At 34.0% G+C, this 21298-nt stretch overlaps 2 protein-coding genes across 13 annotated transcripts in view; one reads left to right on the top strand and one right to left on the bottom strand.

Moving 5' to 3' along the window:
• FAM13C (family with sequence similarity 13 member C) overlaps nucleotides 1–8117 on the top strand; it is a 250838-nt gene extending 242721 nt beyond the window's left edge. For 6 of the 8 annotated variants that reach the window (XM_077894598.1, XM_077894597.1, XM_077894596.1 and 3 more), the window contains 3 exons: nucleotides 1215–1414; nucleotides 2959–3060; nucleotides 6522–8117. In XM_077894598.1, coding sequence (XP_077750724.1) covers nucleotides 1215–1414; nucleotides 2959–3060; nucleotides 6522–6645 — 426 coding nt within the window. In that variant the 3' untranslated portion in view covers nucleotides 6646–8117. The remainder of the gene's footprint in view (nucleotides 1–1214; nucleotides 1415–2958; nucleotides 3061–6521) is intronic. The other 2 variants (XM_077894595.1, XM_077894592.1) reach the window with 1 other exon arrangement.
• PHYHIPL (phytanoyl-CoA 2-hydroxylase interacting protein like) overlaps nucleotides 402–21298 on the bottom strand; it is an 81408-nt gene continuing 60511 nt past the window's right edge. For 4 of the 5 annotated variants that reach the window (XM_077894600.1, XM_077894603.1, XM_077894602.1 and 1 more), the window contains exons 3-5: nucleotides 20016–20190; nucleotides 16331–16448; nucleotides 7846–9171 (exon numbers count right to left, since the gene is read on the bottom strand). In XM_077894600.1, the coding sequence (XP_077750726.1) occupies nucleotides 8637–9171; nucleotides 16331–16448; nucleotides 20016–20190 (828 nt within the window). In that variant the 3' untranslated portion in view covers nucleotides 7846–8636. Of the gene's footprint in view, nucleotides 7560–7845; nucleotides 9172–16330; nucleotides 16449–20015; nucleotides 20191–21298 lie in introns of those variants that run through there. The other variant, XM_077894604.1, reaches the window with a different exon arrangement.

Raw genomic sequence — 21298 nt, 5'->3', positions numbered from 1 at the left:
TATAAGGAAGCTTTCTTGGCAATATATACTGCTAACAAGTGCAGTTGTTATTTCAAAAAATAGAAATGTGGTCTCCTTCAAACCCAGTATTATACTTAACATGGCTGATAATTAAAATTACTATGAAAAAGGAATTTATAGCAATTGCATTTTTAAGCCAGTTTTAATGCTTTCATTTCTTGGGTGAGGATAACAAATGATGAACTTCAATTTGGCATTATCTACTTTACAACACAGCTAGACCAAACAGAGCCTTTCTATTCTGTGTGTTAATTTTTCTTCTTGAATAAGAAAATTGACTACATGTTCCTTGAGATAATGCGATATTTGTTTTTGGTACCATTTGACCATCGTTATGTAAGATGTAAGATTTATTTCAAAAGAAAATATGGCTACTGAAATTGAATTAGACTATTTTTAATAAAGAATGACTTATGGGAATACAGAACTAGAAAAGCACCACAAATTCTACTCCATTAATATTCAAACAGTCACTTGCTCAAGATATCAATATAAAAAGGAATAAATGTTAACAAATATACATTTAAGTATACCTGACTACATTTTTATACTTTCACAATTTTAAAGACAAAGACAATAGTGAGTCATAATCTCTAAAATTTTTCCATTAAGGAAGCATGATTTAAAATGGTTTGTGATTTTCAGATTTCCTTGTAAGAAAATCTTTTAGTTGTGATAAGCAATAGCAGAACATATTAAGGAATAACTCCGTTTTGCTTTGGACTTCATAGAGCTCTTCCCTGAATTTGTCAGTTTTCTCAATATCCTCCAAATGTAGTCCACACCAGGACCTGCTTTTGGGTATTTCTGGATGACAAAAGGTGTCTGAAATCCATCTCATCCTAATTCATGTAACTGTTATGAAGCTGAAGTCCCAGAAGGTCTGGGTGAAAGGGAGAAACTAGTCGGTAGTGTAGCCCAGATTGACCATAACCTGGATTTTGTGCCACCTTTAGCCCAGCAGAGATGAACTTACTGACCATTTTAGCCCAGCATGGGTACCTCTTTGCTCATTAACTTTGCGAGTTTTTTGATGCAACTAAGGAAGAGTTCCTCTTGGTAGCTTCCTTCTGGTTTTTCAGTAGACACAGGTGTCACCTACTCTTTTCATAGTATCTGTTTATGGTTCCTCTTCCTGTTTTTAGTTCAAAAGGCACATAGCATTTTGTGACTTTAACTCTGCTTGTGATAAGCAGGAGGAAGAGGACTCTGATGAAGACTGTCCACAGGGAAGCCAACAACCGTCTTTGCTAGATCCAGCAGCTCACCTTCCTGTTGGCGACCACCTCACCTTCTCTAATGAGACTGAGCCTGTTAGGGTCCTGCTGCCAGATGAAAAAAAAGAAATTAAACAACCAGCCCTATCCATGTCCAATTTACATGAGGCCACTATGTGAGTGTGAATCCTAAGTATGGAGACTCTTTTCAACTCCTTCTGGTCTGGGACAACTTATATGTGCATACAAAATTCATAAGAACTATTAGATTCTCTAAAAAATGTGAACCACCAGAGGGTAGCCTAAATGCATAATCTGGTTGCTCTCTTGACTAGAGAATGGAGAAGACAAAGCTATGAGGAACCAACACTCCCAATAAGACATAAAGGTGCCACAAATGCTAACATTCAGTTTCCTATAGTTGCACAGTTTTCTCAGCAGGGTCTGGTACCAGTCTAATTCTCAGCAACGTGTGAAGCAGAGCTGGCTTTTGAAAATGCTGGAAAAAAAGGAATTGGGATCCTATGTGGGTCAACACTTATTAGGCCTTTATCCTAGTCTGTTCCATTTAGATGAGATGGTTTCTCCAGCCTGGGAATCCCCTTGGCCATAAGTAAATGAGCCCTTCAAGAACTATTTGTATTTTCATTAGCATTATTATTAATGTTATGTGATTCAGTAGCTGGCATTCCTCTTGATCATTTGACCTTCTTCGGTTTGTATATTACAGGCCAGTTTATAAGATTTCCTTTAACATGTATTACTATAGTGTGGTGATTGTATACCTCAAGATAGGGAGGGAAACCCCCAAAATATCTGAGGTGAGACTAAGAACTAAGCTGTAAATTGGTATTTTAGTGTGCTTGTAGAATCCGCTGGTACCTCAGTCAGTTTCAACTCAGAGAAGTAACCTGTTTGGAAGCAGAAAATCAATCTTCCTTCAGCTCCTCTTTTTCCCTTTTTTCTCTCCCTCTATTCCCTCTTTCCTTTATTTATTGTTGGTTGGTTGTTCTTAAGCAGCTGTTCTTAACTTTTGGGAGTTGTTGGAATCTTTTCTTCTTTCTTTCTTTCTTTCTTTCTTTCTTTTTTTTAGAATATGTCAATATATTATTTCAAGGGGTTCAAAGTTCTAAAACCATGTACAAGTTCCCTACATAAAAATTTCTGCTCTAAAAGTGTGTCTTTTCTCTTGTCTTAGTAGAATGAAGTAGAATTTGCAGTGTAATTCTAGCTTTATTTTAAATAAGATGTTTCATTCCCAAGGGTTTCACCATTTTCTCCATACTCTATATTAAGGATAGAATTTTCTTCAAACTCTCTTCTTCTTGTGCCTCTTACGTCTAGTCGTCTAGTCTATCATCAAATACTGATGAGTATTCTTTCAAAATGTCTCTTTCTCCCTCATCCCTTCATATGGTCATTATTCTCACCACATCTTATAATGGACTCTGTTGGGCTTGCCTTCTGTTTGTCCTTTCTCTTCTCCTATGACATTGTTTTCATCATCTGTTTATGTGATTCCCTATGATCAGGCTCTACATGTATGTATTTATTCAAAAGATACTCTTTTAGGCAGAACCCTTCTGTATCATAATACAGAATTTATCTATTATAAATTATAATTATATGATAAGTTAATCATAAATTATATGATAAATTATATGATGTCTCAATCATGCCAGAACTCAGTAATGGCATATATATTTTTTACTTGATATAGGCCTGTACTTCTTGACCATCTCCGAGAAACTAGGGCTGACAAGAAGAGACTTCGGAAAGCCTTAAGGGACTTTGAAGAACAGTTTTTTAAACAAACGGGAAGGTAAGTGTGGGTGGAGATTTTTTTAAGCTAGTATTTCTTAGGGAACTATTGTTAAGAATGAGTTTCTGGCAGGAACAGTGACTTTATACAAGATATAAATTTCCACAGTGACTTGGACTCAAGATCTGTCTAATGCAACATTCTAATAGTGCCATTATTAGGTTATGTTTTATGGGAGGCTGTAGCTATCAAGTTTGACATCAGGCTTTAAAAAATAAAGGATGAAATCCAAAAATCCCTAACTTTGCCTAATAAATCTCTTTATAATTTTTGAATTTATCTAAACCTTTAGAAATCTATTTGATTTTTAAATCCATATAACTTTTGGTTCATGGTTACTTAGTTTCACAAGTTATTCCCTGTTTCACTAAATAATTTTTCTTTTGCTTTAAATATATCTTTTAAACTTCAGGGTCTGCCCTTAATTATTTATTTTCAGGTCAAAAGTTCATAGCTATTCCTTCTATCCCTAAAATAAATGTTTAGCTATATCCTCACTTTGTCTACTTTTCTTTGTCAACCTAAGTCTTATTAGGCATTTCAATTAGATTCCTCTAAATTATGGTGTATTGTCAATGTATATGTCAACTTTTATATGTACAAGTTATATATGTATATGCATATAATTATGTATATGTATGTATGTGTATATACATATATATGCATATATACATACACATATAATATACATACAATATACATACATATACATATACATACATACATATATATATATATAATCATAAGATTCAGGATTATTGATCTACTTCTGGAAGAGACAAATCATTTAGCTATCCTGAGTCTGTTTCCATGGTTACAAGAAGAAATGGTTGGACTTCCTGGAATACTTTGGGAAGCTACAGTTGTCATGTGGGATATCAATATTAAAAATAATAAAGTGTTTCCCAAAGCACAAAGATATTAAGGTGGCAGAGGCAGGAGTCAGTGATACAACTGGCCCCTCGGTATTCTTCTCCATCTACGTTATCTGTCCTTCCTGAATTGGCTTTGATTATAGCAGACTGAGGGTCGACCTGATGGACTGGGACTATTTTCTATAGCATCCTGAAGGATTAGTCTACTCACCTCTTAGCAGCTTTTCCATTTCAGTCCTCCAGAGCTGTACACTAGGACTGGACCTATTAAATCCGAAACTTTTTGTCTTCAGCAAATACAAATGTAACCCACTTTGTTTTCTACCTGGAATCTTCCATTTCCAGTTGATTGCTACAAGTCCAAGTTATTTACCCTTCTGCTGATATTAACTATCTAGTGAAAAATGTTATGTGGCTGTTAAATTTGAAATATAGGGATGTCTGGGTGGCTCAGTGGTTGAGCACCTGCCTTTGGCCCAGGGCATGATCCTGGAGTCCTGAGATCAAGTCCCATGTTGGGCTACCTGCATGGAGCCCACTTTTCTCTCTGCCTATGTCTCTGCCTCTCTCTCGCTGTGTCTTTCATGAATAAATAAATAAATAAATAAATTCTTTAAAAAAGATTTAGAATATAAAACATGGTTTTCTTTTTCCATTTCCATTTTTTCCCTTTACAGAATTTCCATACAGATGTAAATTTACATTTACATTTTTTTAACCTATATGTACGCAGGAGTCTAAAGAGCTTGAGAGCACTCTAGTGTGCTAGTAGTCTTGCCTAAGGGAGATCCAGTGGTATTTAGCATACCTTTTGATGTACAGGGAGGTTAGTGATGTTCCATGTATAGTATTCTGCACCTTTGAGTCTTAATGCCACTTCAGCTATGCTTATATTTGACTAAGGTTGTATGCCCTCTTGTGGTAATATACTTACTAAATGCCAAAGCAGTGGTATATCACAACTAAAATCAAAGGGTTGAATGGCTAGGAAATATGGATCTTAATCTCATTTTCCTAAGGCATTTTATTAGGAAGGTCTAATCCCGTCCATAAGGTAAAATAACCATGTAAATGGATGACTAAAAATTTAAGTTACTATAAATGTTCTTGGTAATATTTGCCAAGCAAGAGGAATAATCATGTAGATATGACATTAACAGTTATGAGCCAAGAACTGCATTAAGCACGTGAGCATGTTTTACATAATGGGAAAACTGCTTTAGGAAATACTTTTCATTCTGGTCAATACACTCTTGTTTATTAGCCAAAATGGAGTATGCAGGACCAGGGGAAATTCACATGATGGGTTACTAGTGTTTCCCAATAAATTAGACCATTTCTTCACTAGATATGTTCACATAAATGAAGGTGATATTTAGACGCCCAGTTAAAATTGTTCCATAATACAGAATGGAGGCAAAGGAGTTCTGTTAAATAACTTATATTTAAGAAAAACCCTGTCTACAGATTTGTGTACTGCTCTGAGCTCTGTACTAGAAATTCCAGGTCAATATATAGTGGTGTATCACAAGCAGATAATTACATTCTTAGGAAATTTTTATAGATTCATGCTTTTAATTTGTGATACTTTTTATCAGTAGTGGGAAAATAGAAGGGTGTATAGGTAAAAATTTAAGTGCTTGCTATTTACCTACATTCAGCCATACTAATATTAGAGAGTATCTGTGTTTATAGTCAGTAGCAACTGTGATGTTTCATCTGTTTTCCACCTCTTGTATTTCAAAGTCATAAATGAAAAGTTCTAAAAGCAACTGGTAATTTTAGCAAGCAAGGAGACAAGAGTCTTCCAAGATGCTAAAGCTATTACTGCCCTTTAGAAAACGTATCCTGGCAACATATTTTTGTGGGAAGGAAATGGTTTTAATTCCAGATGTTACCCAAACGTTCTTCAAAGTAAATGGCAAGAACATATAGTAGTTAGAATTCATATGTATAAAATATGCATTGTCAGATGTCTAGCCTTAGAATTAGTGTGCAAAGAGAACCACTGCAATTCAGATTTATATAAATTCAATCCATGAACATTTCACTGATTCTACTAAACATTATAAGAGACAGGTATTATAATTAAAGCTTGGAAGTATTTCATGTTTATAAGATAGCCATTGAGCTTTTTTCTCCCATTACCATAAATTCATAAATTGTTAATTTATGTAGTTTTTAGGTTGAATTTTTAACAACTCTCATTGTAAGGACTGAACATTCTGCATAGATGTGAACTGTTGCATGAGTAATGGGAGAATGGCTAGCCTAAGAATGCCTTGAGAGTTCTGTGGTTTTTTTTTTTTTTTTTCCTTTTTACTTGCTCCATTGTTGTATGTCTATGCAGTAGACCATATACTTGGAAAACATCTATGACATTCAAGTTCTCAAAGGGTACTGTTATACAAAAACCTAAGAACACATGGAGGAGGGAGGGAGTGAAGGTGGAAGGGAAGGTAAAAAAGACATGATGCAAAAACCAAGTGGAAACTTCTACTTTGTACTTTCTCATGTAAAAAATATAAGGATTGTTAATGACTTGATTTATTATGAGCCAACAGACAGTATTTTTTTGTTTTGCAGAAGTCCACAAAAGGAAGATAGGATACCAATGGCAGATGAGTACTATGAATACAAGCACATAAAAGCCAAACTGAGATTATTAGAGGTCCTCATCAGCAAGCAAGACGTGGCCAAAACAATCTGAGGTTCAGGAAATGTTTGTGCTCACTTTCAACCAAGATAAGGTCAAGTTTATTTTCCTCTGCCATTCTTGCTAAGTAGTTTTGACATACTGAAAATTGAAGCACTTTAGTGGTAATATTAGCTGTTTTTAAGAAGGGATAGCAAATGTAATTATAAATGAGAAGAGAAAATTTAAATGGGGGGAAATATAACAACTAACAGTATAATTGGAAACAAATTCAGTCTCCTCCATGCCAGGGAGAAAATGCACAGTCAGTATAATTATTTCAAAAAACATTTAAATATTTTATCAAATTTAAATAATACTATTCAATGGGCTACTTGATAGGGAAAGTCTATTTAGTGTCCAAAAATTGCTTCTGTTAGTATATGGAAAAGAGCATGATTTTTTAAAAAATCAATAAAAGGAGGGAAAGAAAATCTTTTTACGTTGGAAGGAATACAGCTAGTAAGAATGTAATTTATTTGAATCTTCTAATAGATTTTTAATGATAAAAAAAAATCTATCTGTCCTTTAAGTCTGCTAGGCTAAAGTATACTAGAATGTGTCACTGCTAATTTTTTATTTCTATATAAAAATAGCACATTATTTTATCTGTTCTTTGAAATTTTACATTTCTGGTTACCAAAGTTCATTCTGATAGCATGTACTTTGTGAATTACATTTGTCTATAATTAACAGATGTTTATATTAAAATAAAATATTGTATTAAAATTTGAAAATAGGTATTTTGGATAGATCTGTGGTCTCAGTATATAATCTAATGTGATCATAGTTACAATTGCTAATCTTTTTGTTTACTATAAGAGTATATAACTATTTTTCCATTGGGAATATGCATTTTTCTTAATGTTCCAAGGTCTAAACTTTGTAGAGTCACAAAGATTTCTCATGAGTTGTAGGTATTCTTCATTCTGTACAAAATGAAAAGTTTGGAAATTGTTAAGATACCTTGGAAAAGAAGATAGAATATTTTATTTGCTTCATCATTTTTAGTGCATATAGTTTTGTGTTATTTTGTACTAAAACACACATTTATTATTTTTGCCTTTGTAAAAGTAAGTAAAAGGTCAACATTTTCTCTCTTGTACCAACCACGTTTGTATTTCTGTTTTCTGTAATGTTTAAGCATGATGTTGAACAAATTCACATTTTCATATAGTTTGGATGGGAAGAATATTGACTCTCAGAAGCAGAGTATTTCAGAGGCTCATTGTTTTCTCTGTATTTACCTGATATTTTATAACTTCTATGAATCAGATTGATGTCCTTCATAAATTTGTTTAATTGAAATCATCTACTTGTAACAGGACAGATACACAACTATTTGAAGTTTACAAACCACATCTTTGATAAGGGAAATGGTTTCATGACATGTATACAATTGCTATTAAAATGTAACTCTATATATTCTATATGATTGTAAATATTTTATACAACAATACAAATAAAATATTTTTCTATTATATTTATTATGTTGAACACAATAGTTGTTTCCTGTTAGCTAATATAAATAACATAAATAACACTGTCAAACAACAAGTTGGAAGTGCTGACAATTCTAGGCTTCAAGATTTAACTCATGCTGCAATTACACCCTTTCATGCGGTTTGGAGTTATCCCAATATTTGTTCAGTAGATTAAAATGAATGCATATTTAAACACCATTTATAAGCCGTTATTTTGTATTTTGCTAAAGCAGTTTATATAATTGTTTTGTTATGTTTGGCATAAAGGAAAAATAAAAACATTGCAGCATCTAGGCAATAAAGTGTCAGAGGAGAACTTTCATCATTGAAAGTAATGGGAAGGGCAGGGAGTAGGAAACACTAAAACGGCTCTGAATGATATCTGAAAAATGACAATTTGCTTTTGGTGATAGCGGCATGTGCATGCTTCAGTGGAAAACATCTGGTGATGAAAATGGACAACAGAGGATCAATGCTCCTACAGGAAGAAAAGGGACTGAGTAAGAATAAGAAAAGTGGGCATTAACGTCCAACACTGATATTACAGGTTTTGCAGCTGGGATCTTTCTTTGCATTTGCAGTAGACAAACTCATGAGCTGATGACCAGTGATTTCTGCTACAGTGCCCAGAGAAAGATCCACAGGGTCAGTGTAAATGACTTCTAAAATGACATCCTGGGCATGGTGGTAAACCAGCACCCCATCTTCTTCTGCGCAGGTCAAAAATTTATTATCCTTGGAATTTAGCTGAGGAAGGCGCAGCTTACAAAATTCATCTCCTGGTGATCCCACAGGGGCAATAACAAGAATCACATAATGATAAGCAGTGTACATACAGTAGAAGTCCCCAAAGTATAAGTTAGTATTGGGGTTAAAAAGTTTTTCTGCTGCAATCTCAAACCTGTATCTTCCATAAGGTGAATCCTGGGGTGGCTTCCCAGTATTGAATTCAGTGCTGCAGCTGAAGAAGATGCCTTCTAATTTTCCACTGATAGGAGAGCCATGGCTACCACTGTTATCCTTGACAGATGGTTGCATTGCATTCCCATGATGTTCTCTGCAAGAGAAAAGAAATGGTTACTTCTTGGTATAATAGTTGTAAAGCTACTAATTTACATATAGATCTGATTGGTGGTAGGCCCAAAAGTCTGAATCAGATCAAGGGGAATCTATCTTTTGATCTACTTTACTTTTTTTTGTATTTTAATGCAAGAATGTTCTGCTACAAACCTTGGAGGTCTTTACATAATAAATATACTGGGGGCAGCCCGGGTGGCTCAGCGGTTTAGCGCCACCTTCAGCCCAGGGCCTGATCCTAGAGACCCGGGAAGGAGTCCCATGTTAGGCTCCCTGCATAGAGCCTGCTTCTCCCTCTGCCTGTGTCTCTGCCTCTCTTTCTCTCTGTGTCTCATGAATAAATGAATAAAATCTTTAAAACAAACAAACTAACTAGCTAACTAACTAACTAACCTGGCCAGAAAACTAAACTGGAATTAGAAATCTTACGACTGAAATCACAACCATTATACGCCTACTGGGTTTCAGAAGTAGCTCTTTGAAAAGAAAACTGGACTAACAGTATTGGTTAAATATACTGGATGTTTCTTTAAAGTATGCCAGAATTTAGTCCTAATATAAGTGCTGTCCATGTACATATATTGGCACAAAAGAATCTTGTTTTACTTTGTGTCTTAATTTTTTTCCTAGATACAGTTTATTAATCAGGTCCTCTCTCCTGCATTTTTCTTACATCAGAGTTGGTTATTCTCCCTTTACCATATCCCCTCAGATCTATTCTCCATCCTTCTTGTCTTTCACTGTAGGTTGGGACTTTATCATTTGGTTCATCTTTGTCCCTTCTATTTCAGTTCTGCTTATGGGAGGCACCAGCAGATCTGGGGGAGAAGGAAGTAAAGCCTTGAGTGTGCTTTAACTTATTCCATGCTTCAGAACCTTGTGGTTCTGGTGTGGTTGGATTCATATGTACTATATGTTTCTGACTACTTCTCTACTGGGTGTCCTCTATTCCTCTACCCAAGAGTAGTAAAACCTTTCAACTCCTGATAGTTCCTGTTTGCTTTAGCATCCCTTATTAGTTGCCTTAACCCTACCTATACCTTTGTGAATGGTGCTTTTGTCAAATTTTCTCCGGAATTCCCACTAAGTGTGCCATCTCTTTCTTGCTGGGTCCTTAACCAGTATGACTTGGTATGAAAATTACAATCTACCACACAGGTATGAGAAACTTCTCCCAGTCAGCATGCTCCTAAAAAAGCTTCACTGTGGGTCAGTGAGGTATGCCTAGGATCTCCTCTAACTTTAGAGCAGCAATGAGCCTCAAATTCTAGTGTCTAAGAACTACCAAGGAAGCTTATTAAAAATGCAGATTCAAGAGAAGACCAAGAAACTCACATATTAGAGGACATAAGAGATGTATGAATATTCTGGATTGGACCCCATATTTTTATTCCTACTCTTCTTCCTTTCTTCCTGATGTTCCAAAATTCCTTCTATTATCATTCTCTAACTTTTTCAAAAACTTCTTTTAGAAAACACAATGGTTCAAAATTTTGGGGATGCAACAAAAGAAGTTCTAAGATGGAAGTTTATACCGCCTACCTCAAGAAGCAAGAAAAAAATCTCAAGCAATCTTACTTTATACCTACAATAGCTACAAAAAGAAATAAAAACCAAACCCAGAAAAGAAAGGAAATAATAAAGATCAGAGTAGAAATAAATGATACAGAAAACAAAAAATGGAACAGTTCAATGAAACCAGGAGCTGGTTCTTTGAAACAATCAACAGAATTGATAAACTTCTAGCCAGACTCATAAAAAAAAAAAAAAAAAAAAAAAACACCCAAATACACAAAATTACTAATGAAAGAGGGGAAATAGTAACCAACACTACAGAAATACAAACAATTCTAACAGATCCTATATGCCAATAAAGTGGACAACTTGGAAGAAATGGATAAATTCCTGGAAACCTACAACCTACCAAAACCAAAGCAGGAAGAAATAGAAAGTTTGAACAGATAAATTACCAGCAATGAAGTTGAATTGGTAATTCAAAAAACTTTCAAAAAACAAAAGTCCAGAACCAGACAACCTCACAGGCAAATTCTACTAAACATTTACAAAAGAGTTAATATCCATTCTTCTCAAACTCTCCCAAAAATTACAAGAGGAAGGAAAACTTACAAATTCACTCTATGAAGCTTAGTATCACCCTGATACCAAAACCAGTTAAAGACACCACAAAAAAAGAGAACTATAGGCCAACATCACTCATTTATATTAGCAAACTAATAATACATTTAAAAAGTCATACACCACAATCGAATGGGATTTATTCCCAGGATACAAAGGTGGTTCAATATCCACAAAACAATCAATATGATACATTACATCAATAGGAGAAAGGGTAAGAACCATATGATCATTTCAATAGATGCAGAAAAAACATTTGACAAAGTATAGCATCCATTCAAGATAAAACCATCAACAAAGTACATTGAGATGATACATATACCTCAACATAATAAAGACCTTATGTGAAAATCCCACAGAGGGGACACCTGGGTGGCTCAGTTGTTGGGCACCTGCCTTTGCTCAGGTCGTGATCCCAGGATCCGGGATAGAGTCCCGCATCAGACTCCTTGTAAGGAGCCTGCTTCTCCCTCTGCCTATGTCTCTGCCTCTCTCTCAGTCTATGTCTCTCATGAATAAATAAATCAATCTTTAAAAAAAAAAGAAAAACCCACAGAGAAAATCATACTCAATGGTGAAAAACTCAATTTTTCTCCTAAGGTCGGAGCAAGACAAGGATGTCCACTCTCACCACTTTTAGTCAACATGATACTGGAAATCTTAGCCACAGCAATCAAACAACATAAAGAAATAAAAGGTATCCAAACTGGTAAGAAATAAGTAAAACTCTCACTATGCAGATGACATGATACTTATATAGAAATCCTAAAGAGTTCACCAAAAAACTATTAGAACTGACAAATCAATTCAGTAAAGTCAGAGGATACAAAGTCAAGGTACAGAAACCCAATTCATTCCTATACACTAATAATCTAGCAGCAGAAAGAGAAATTAAGAAAACAATTCAATTTACAAATGCACCAAAAACAAAATATCTAGGTATAAACTCAGCCAAAGAGGTGAAAGACCTAAACTTCAAAAACTATAAAACAATGATGAAAAGAATTCAAGATCACACAAAGAAATGGAAAGACATTCCATGCTTATGGGTGGGAAGAACAAATATTAAAATGTCTCTATTACCCAAAGTGATCTACAAATTTAATATAATCCCTATCAAAATAGCAACAGCATTTGTCATAGAACTAGAACAAACAGTCCCAAAATTTGTATGGAACCACGAAAAACCTTGAATAGCCAAAGCAATCTTGGAAAAGAAAAAGCTGGGTATCACAATTTCAGATTTCAAATTATATTACAAAGTGGTAACAATTAAAACAGTATGCTACTGGAACAAAAATAACCATGGAGATCAATGGAAAATAACAGAAAACCCGGAAATAAACCCACAATTATATGGATCAAACTTATTATTGACAAAGGAGGAAAGAATGAAATGGAGATGGAGATGGAAAGATGGAGATGACTACTGGATGGAGTTAAGAATTTAGGCTCTCATTAGGCTTCTGCTAATACTATCTAGCTGGGAGAAGGAGATGGTGTCTCAGTACTGATCATTGACACTGTGGCCTTCATTGACACTGCAGAGGCAAGCCTTATTCCTGGGCTGCAATGAAGTCTACTTTTCATTAGGCCATCTATGACACCATCCCAGTAGGGAGGTTGACAGGTACCACACTGCCACTGGTGGCAGGGGGTTGGGGGTATAAGTCCAGTTTCCCCATTCAGCTTTTTCTGATACCACCCCAGTAGGAGATAGAGGAGGAGGAAACGGTGCTTCCTTACAACCAGGAGAAGGTGGAAGTCTAGGTGCCCTACTTGGCTTGGCTGGTGAGGGTGGGAAAATAGGTTTTTGTTTTTTTTTTTCCCTATGGTGTTTGGCTGAAGTAGGGCATTATTGTCTAAAAACTGTCTTCATGGCTATCCCTTTGCTGGTCATTTGGATAAATAAAGCAGACTTTGGTTTTTGTGGTTTCTGTTTTGGTTTGATTTTTTTTTTTTTTTTTTTTGATCTGTGCCCATCAGGATTTTCTGGCTTCTTTAGAACTCAGTTCAGAATATAAGAGCTAAAAATAAAACTCAAGGAACTCATCACTGTATTTTCCCTCAAGTCCCATGGTCCCTAACTGGCTTATCTTCTCTCCACCTTTCAGTCTTCTTCTACCTTTCAGATTCTTGTTTCTTTTATATATAAAGTCCAGAGCTTTTAGTCATACTTAGTCGCAAAATATGGAGAAATATTTCCACTCCATCTTGTTCTAGGTCAAAATTCTTAACCTTTATTACTGCTCCATGCTCATTAACAAAAACCAAATATTGATAGGATATGTGTCCAACATGAATCTACAAGTTCAATTTATAAAATAATCACAGCAAAAAATAGAGATAAATAAATAAATAAATAAATAAACAAACAAATAAATAAAGATATAGAGATAGGAGCTGAGATTAGGAGAAAGGTATTAGCATTAATAACAGACATCAACTTGAAGGATATACAATCTCACACCTAAAAGCACCAGGAATTCCTATACTTGTCTACTAATCATAGTAGATGGGTAAAGAAAAAAGTTTCTCATCTAGAAAGGTGTTTTATAGTAAGACTACCTAGTGAATTTGAAGGAGTAAGATAGAGAGTGGTATTTTGATCTGGGGTAAGGGAAAGCAATATTCACTTAGAAATTTATTTCCAGAGAAAAATCAAAATGAGCTCAATGCATATGACTGAGTCAGAATTTACCTAACACTTTTTCATAATTTACAACGATTTGGAAAGACTGTAGTTAGGTAAGTGAAAGAAATTAGAAATTTCTAATTTCTATTGCAGCATTTGATTAACAAGATGACATTTTAAATGGATTCTGATAAAGGAAGTGTGTCCTTAATAGAATTCAATACCTAGGGATGCCTGGGTGGCTCAGCGATTGAGCGTCTGCCTTTGGCTCAGGGTCTCATCCCAGGATCTGGGATAGAGTCCCACATTGGGCTCATTGCAGGGAGCCTGCTTCTCCCTCTGCCTGTGTCTCTGCCTCTCTCTCTCTCTCTGTGTGTGTGTGTGTGTGTGTGTCTCATGAATAAATAAAATCTTTTAAAAAAATTCACTACCTAAAAAGTATACTAAGATCCATTGAAGTTAATGTCTACTATTTTTTTTAATAAAGTGTATTAGAAAAGCAATGTTGAAGAATTGTACCCACACCCTGGGAAGTATATTTATTTATATATACTGCAGCAAGATATAATTTACACAGATTTTACTACCGTCATGGAAACTCCAACAAAGGTAAATAAATTTCCTTGTTAGTAAATACATCTTTCATACTAGTAGACTGGAATCAATTATATAATATACACAATGACTTTTTCCTGGCTGTCTTTATCATTTTTTGTCTTCTTGAAAGAATATTTGAAACAGATGATGCAAATTTTATCTAAGGACCTGAAAATAGGTTAGTTTCTGCCCAAAGGGCAAGTGAAAATCAGGGAAATACTGACCTCCAGTGGCCACCTAAAATAGACCTTGGCAATATTCTAAGAATCTAAACCTAGTACCAAAGATGTATTTACTATGTTGATATATTTCTTATTAAAGAAAACAGCAATTGATCCTTTTTGTTTTCAAATTTTATGCATAAAGAAAACCTTTCTTGTTGAATATATATGGTCATTCCCATTCACAATTGACAGGTACAATAATTTGTGCTATATCTGTTTGTACTCTGTAAGTGAATGGCATCCACCATGAAATATGTAGACACAAGGGTAAATAATTTACCAGCTAAAAGAATTATGGGCTAAACTTTATGCTTACTTTTTTATTTTTTAAAAAATATTTTATTTATTTATTCATGAGAGACACAGAGAGAGAGAGACATAGAGAGGGAGAAGCAGGCTCCATGCAGGAAGCCCCATGTGGGACTCGATCCCGAGACTCCAGGATCATGCCCTGAGTCAAAGGCAGACCTGAACCACTGAGCCACCCAGGTGTTCATAAACTTTGTATTTATAAGATATTCAACCTGATGGTTTGCAGAATCAAAATATATTTTAAAAACATGATATTGCTAACTAAGTATTTCTTTCCTTTTCTTTTTTTAATAAGTATTTCTTTTGATGAAATCAGGTACCTAAATTCACTTCTCTCTCTCTGATTCCCTTTGCATTTTCCACAGCTTGGAGCTGATTTAAATCAAAACCATGACCTTGATTTAAGAAAACTAGAAAAGTAAGAAACAAATAACAAAGCTTCCCAATTTTTTTCATATATAATCCTTATGATTTAAAGTTTAAAGTGAGACCAAAGCTGTTAAAATGACAAATTATAGAGATTACTATGTAAAAGTTTTAGAACCTATATAACACTTGGCATTTTAAAAGCCTTAGTCTTATTTTAAAACATACATCTCTCTATTCACTGTTCTGAAATTTTTATCTGCAAATATAAAAGGATTATTAAGAATTAAAACTACATATAGCATGAATCTCTTTTGAATTTTTGGAAACTACTTCCCAGTGTAAACACAGGCTATCTTAGAAATACTAATTGAACACTAGAATTCAAAAGTAAACAAAGCAGAGTGTCCTCATGAATAATTAATCCAAGATAATGGGAAGAGAGCTCCACTTAGAAGCCTGAAAAATCCTACTTGATTGACTATATTTCATGAAAGTTACCTCCCTACCCTCATTTGCAACATTTTAAAGCAATCCACAAGAACAGACTATTTCTTTGAGTTATTGGATAGTAGAGGAGTTTTTCATGGATGGTCATCAGTCTAAGCCCTGGAGGTTTAAGACCTTCCACTCAAATAGACAGGAATTGGCGGTACAAATGATTATAGAAAGGAATGTAAGGAAAGTGAGAAAAAAAATCCCACAATCTGATTTCTTCTACTCAATTATTCTGGGAAAAAAAGATTATAATTATTTTGAAAAGGAAACAAAAATTGCTATTTCACAGAACTAGACTCAAGGAAAACCTGAGCATAGAGCTTGGAATGGCATTTTGTAAAGCACATCATTATATATTTTTTTATTCTTACCGAATATAGTCAAAATATTCTTTGTGTTGGTTACGATAAAAAACAGAAAATTTAAGCATCCGTCCTGAAATCACTTCGGCTTTCTCCAACAGCTGTGTTAGATGAACTTTTGAATAGTCTGAAAATAATAACAAAAAAATTCTCTTACTAAAAAATATATTACCAAAGGTATCAACTACATGTTTAATAAATTGGAAATTATTAAAATTCACCTTAGGAAACTTATCTTAGTGAATAGGAAACTGTACTGAAAAAAACATTGTCTTTTATACATTTTTATTTCTACGAAAAGGTATTTGTTATGGTTTATGGTTTCGTTTTTTGTTTTAGGATACCCATGCATTTGTTTCACTCTTTGAAATGAAAGATCCTGCAACAAAAATGTTAAGTAAGGAATGAAGACCCTGCATAACCTAAGTAATGTCAATTGGTACCATACTGGCATTTCTTGAATCAACAGATAAGTCAAATAAAAGAAGCTTCTAACCTGCAATCGGTAGCAAATAGAATTCAAAAGGATAGCAATAATAATGTTCATTTACTTTACTCTTTAAATCTACAAGGTTGGTGAGGTAGATTAAATATGACCATTTTATTGATGCAGAAATTGAGGCTTTCACAGTTTGATTCACCAAAAGTTCATATAGCTAGGTCTCTGGTTTTTAATTGATGGTTTTCAGTTATGCAAGACCCTTGTAAATCTAAAGCTTCTCTCCAAGTATTTGATTCTTTCACCAACTTTTTGTTTTGAAAATTGAGGACTGCTGTCAAACTCCTCTACCAAAATCTAAGCAAAAATTATTGACTATAAAGATTATAAGACCTTCCAAATAAAAGCAACCTAGTTGAATTGCTTATGGCAGCACATTTTGTTTACTAACTGCTTCACTGGCTCACATTTATTTAGATTAGAACATATAATGCAGAAGGCACCATGCAAAATTGGATGATCAGGTTAAAAGATCAAAAAGAATATTCTTCCTCTCAACTCACAATCTAAATTTACATATAAATATATGTAGATAAATATATAGATAACTGTGACTTGTGGGGCAAGCACAGGGTTTTATCTGTGACATAGACTAGGTTAGTTGGTGGCATCCTATTTTATGTCAACATTTTGCACAGTACATAGCACAGAGTATATGCTCAATAAATGTTGAGTGAATTAGCTATCCAGAATAAAAGACAATTTATACAAAAAGTTTCCTCAAAATTTACAGTAAAGGTTATTGATAAAGCATAGGTAAACATCTCTGAATTATTTTGATAAACTGAAACAATAAGGTTCAAAAAGCTGGAGTTCTCTTTATATTTTACTCATGGAAATTAAAAATGCAAAATAATGTATAGAAAACTATTGTGGCACATTTAAAAGCTAGCATTTTATGATTCACTCCATAGCATTCTTAGGAGAATTATGAGATGTAGTGAAGTGAAAATGCAACAGGGTGATCACTCAAAGTGAAAGAAGACATAAGGTTTTCCTTCATACACATAGAGATAAAACATGTACTAGATTATAGAACAGAGTGAATATGTATGCATCTATAGACAGACAAATATTTTTGAACTGGAAATGCCAAAGGTCTTTCTTAGCCAAAGAAGAAATAATATTGCACACCTTTCCCTATGTCAAGTGGGATTTTTAGCAGGTAAATTATAGCTCTTTTAATTGGACAAATACTATGACTCTGTTTAGTGCAGTCCTATGGAAAATAGCATATATTAAAACAATATCAAAAAAGACTGTGTCTCTTGCTTATGTGTCTGTCTTAGATTAAGCCTCCCTCAGGTGCAATGAAAGTAAATGCAGCAGAAAAAGTAAACACGAGGTAGACTCCAAAAAAGAATTTTATTTCAGGAAAAAACTGAGGGGATAGATTAACTCCAATAATATATCAAATATAGTTAAAAGTTAGTTCACTCACTATTAATGTTACTATTAATACAATATGAAAATTAGCTGTTTCATTACTGAACTATGATTAATACCATATTTCATCTATTCTAAAATATATTTTTTCACATTTAGTTTCTTTGATATGAGTTCAACAATAACTGTAATATGAAAAAACACTGTTTCATAGTTTAATTGACAGTACAAAACGGTGGATCTCATAATCAGTGTCTTAGATAGGAAGAAATACAGTATGAAAGACTATTTTCCTTGCTCTTGAAGACTGAAATCCTTAACAATCAAGATGTTATAATCCTTAGCAACTTCCTCAAAATCACAAGGGTTGAAGATAAAATCAAAATAACATAGAATTAAAATTTCATCCATTTAACATATCCATAGGAAAAGCTTTACACTGAGTTTGAGATTAAGAAACAACACAAGACAATGAAGTAAAGCAATTGCTAAGTATGTACTGAGTCTAAAATAATGCATGTGTATGCTGTAGGGAGAAAAAGAGTCATCTATCTGAAGAATGCCTCAGCTGGGGGAAGTTGAAGCAACCTACAATAGTTGAGGCACATTTTTTAAAGACTTTTTTGTCAAGTTCCTTTATGTTACAAAAACACTTAGCCTTTCTCTACAGTTTTTTAGAGGAAACAATCACCTACACCAAGAGGAATTACAGCCCTGTTCTAGGAGACAAGGAAAGGATGGCAGATGTATTTAGGTAATACATCTGATAAAGTGATATCTTTGTATCACTTCAACACCTATTTAAGTGCTCACTAAATATTTGTTTCTTAAATGAATGAATAAACAGATAAATGAATGAGATGACTGGTAAAATTTCCAATCTAATGGTATATTAAAGTATAGTTCAAAATCAAAGGGGGTAGGCTCTCCTAATCAGATAGCTCAATGCAAAATGGCTATGAGGTACTTTCTAAGGAAGCAAAGACAAACACACACACACACACACACACACACACACACACACACACCACTAGTTTAGATATAGATTTTCAGCACTCAAGTGAAAAATCCAGAACACTTCTGCTAGGTACAGTCATTAAGATCTGCATCCATTCCCTAAGTTAGAGAAAGAGGTTCCTGACTTGTTTCAGTATCTGTGAAAAAAAATTTTTAAATATTTTGTTTATTTATTTATTTATTTTGTTTATTTATTTAGAGCACACCTGCACACAAGCAGGGGGAGCAGAAGGCGGGGAGAGGGAGAAGCAGGCTTCTTGCTGAGCAGGGAGCCACTCCATGATGGCTCAGGCTTCTTGCTGAGCAGGTCAAGCCACTCCATGATGCCCACGGCTTGACCCCAGAATCATGGGATTATAACCTGTGCCTAAGACAGATGCTTAACCGACTAAGCCACCCAGGCACCATCAATATCTGTGAAAATTAAAAAAAAAAAAAGAAAGAAAAAAAGAAAGAAAACGCTCTCTCTCAAAATGAAGCTCAAAACATGCTTCAATATATATTCAAACTGAACCAATTTCATTTGCAAAGCTTTTACTTTGAAAAATCAAATTATGTATCAAAGAACTGATTTAAAGTCCTTACTCAGCTTTTGCTGAGAATCTAAGCTCACTCCAACCAATATAGCATAGTTTGTTCTATTATACAATGCTATTGTCAATGCAAAAATAACCCAATGCATTTCATATCACCTTATAATTAAATTTTTCTTTTTGTAATTAGCTTTTAAGGAAATAATATTAAGGGTTTTTGTTTTTGTTTTTGTTTTGTATTTCTACCTAGTTCTCTTACCTGCTGTGCAGAATTCTATAATTTCACTCCATTCAGACACAACATAATCACCATCAACCTGTTTTGAAGCAGTCTGCACTGCTACTGTATACTCAGTTCTTGGGCTCAAAAACCAGTGTCCACGGACCGTCATGGGCAAGGGAACAGCTTTTGCTACCAATTTTGTTGGAACATCCTAAGACAGAAAAACAGGAAAGAAGGAAGGGTGGAAGGGAGGTAGGGAGGGAGGAAATAATTTAGCAGTATAACTTGAATCAATTATAAATAATATATAGCAAGTTGTTAAATTCCTGGCTGATGATAGAATTATCCTTTTTAAAGATATCAACAATTATTATCTTCAAATCTTTTATTCTCCAGATGCAAAAAATAATCAAAAGACATGCCCAAGGTCATACAGCTAGTTTATGACACAAATGTATTTAGATTCCTGTTTTCTTGATTCTTGTTTTCTGAACACTCCTTATATATTATGCTCCTTAAAATGCAATATTCTAATATTAAATGATAAAACAAAATCAAACCTCCCCAAACCCAGAAACATGACAAATAAAATTCAGTGATTTTGTTTTTTTTTTATAAATTTATTTTTTATTGGTGTTCAATTGTGATTTTGTATTTTAAAATATATTTGCTTAATTTATACTACTCAATAATTTTCCCAGAGTAGCCCATTACTAAATATTTTACATGTGAAGGGAGAACATTTTTAAAATAACGATTTTAAGATAAATGAATCAGTTTTATATACAAAAGAGGTAATATCCACTTCAGTTATATTCAAGTATGGAGCTTATGTCACAGGAATGTTTGTGTATTTCTAAATAATGATTAATAAGGTTATTAAACTTGCTAGTTGAATATTCACTATGTTTCCAAAGACACAGCTTTCTAAATGTAGAATGAAGAAAAGAGGGTCAAATCTTGACCTAATCATCATTTAACATTATTTCAAAGCTAATTTCAAGGAAATATTTTAAAACTACTTCAAGAAGGCAAATGTCAACAAAGAGAATATCCATAACCAGAAAATGGGAACATGGTTAGAATGACTTATCAATTTTGTTCTCTCACACTTATCTATACATATAATCCTCACTTATCATTAGTGTGTATAACTGGGCATTTGGTAAAAGATGTAATTCCCAGAAAAGATAAGGCAGCTCTTCTAAAAGATTTGCCAAGCTAAATTTAGTATCAAAATTTAAAAAAGACCAGTTTTCATAGTGAAAATACTGAAACATAAGAATACTTAATAACTATTACATCTCTATACTACCTCT

Source organism: Canis aureus, chromosome 4 (genome assembly GCF_053574225.1).
Source record: "Canis aureus isolate CA01 chromosome 4, VMU_Caureus_v.1.0, whole genome shotgun sequence".
Classification (NCBI taxonomy): domain Eukaryota; kingdom Metazoa; phylum Chordata; class Mammalia; order Carnivora; family Canidae; genus Canis; species Canis aureus.
Note: the sequence above shows the minus strand (reverse complement) of the source record. Positions and strands in the feature narration are given on the sequence as shown.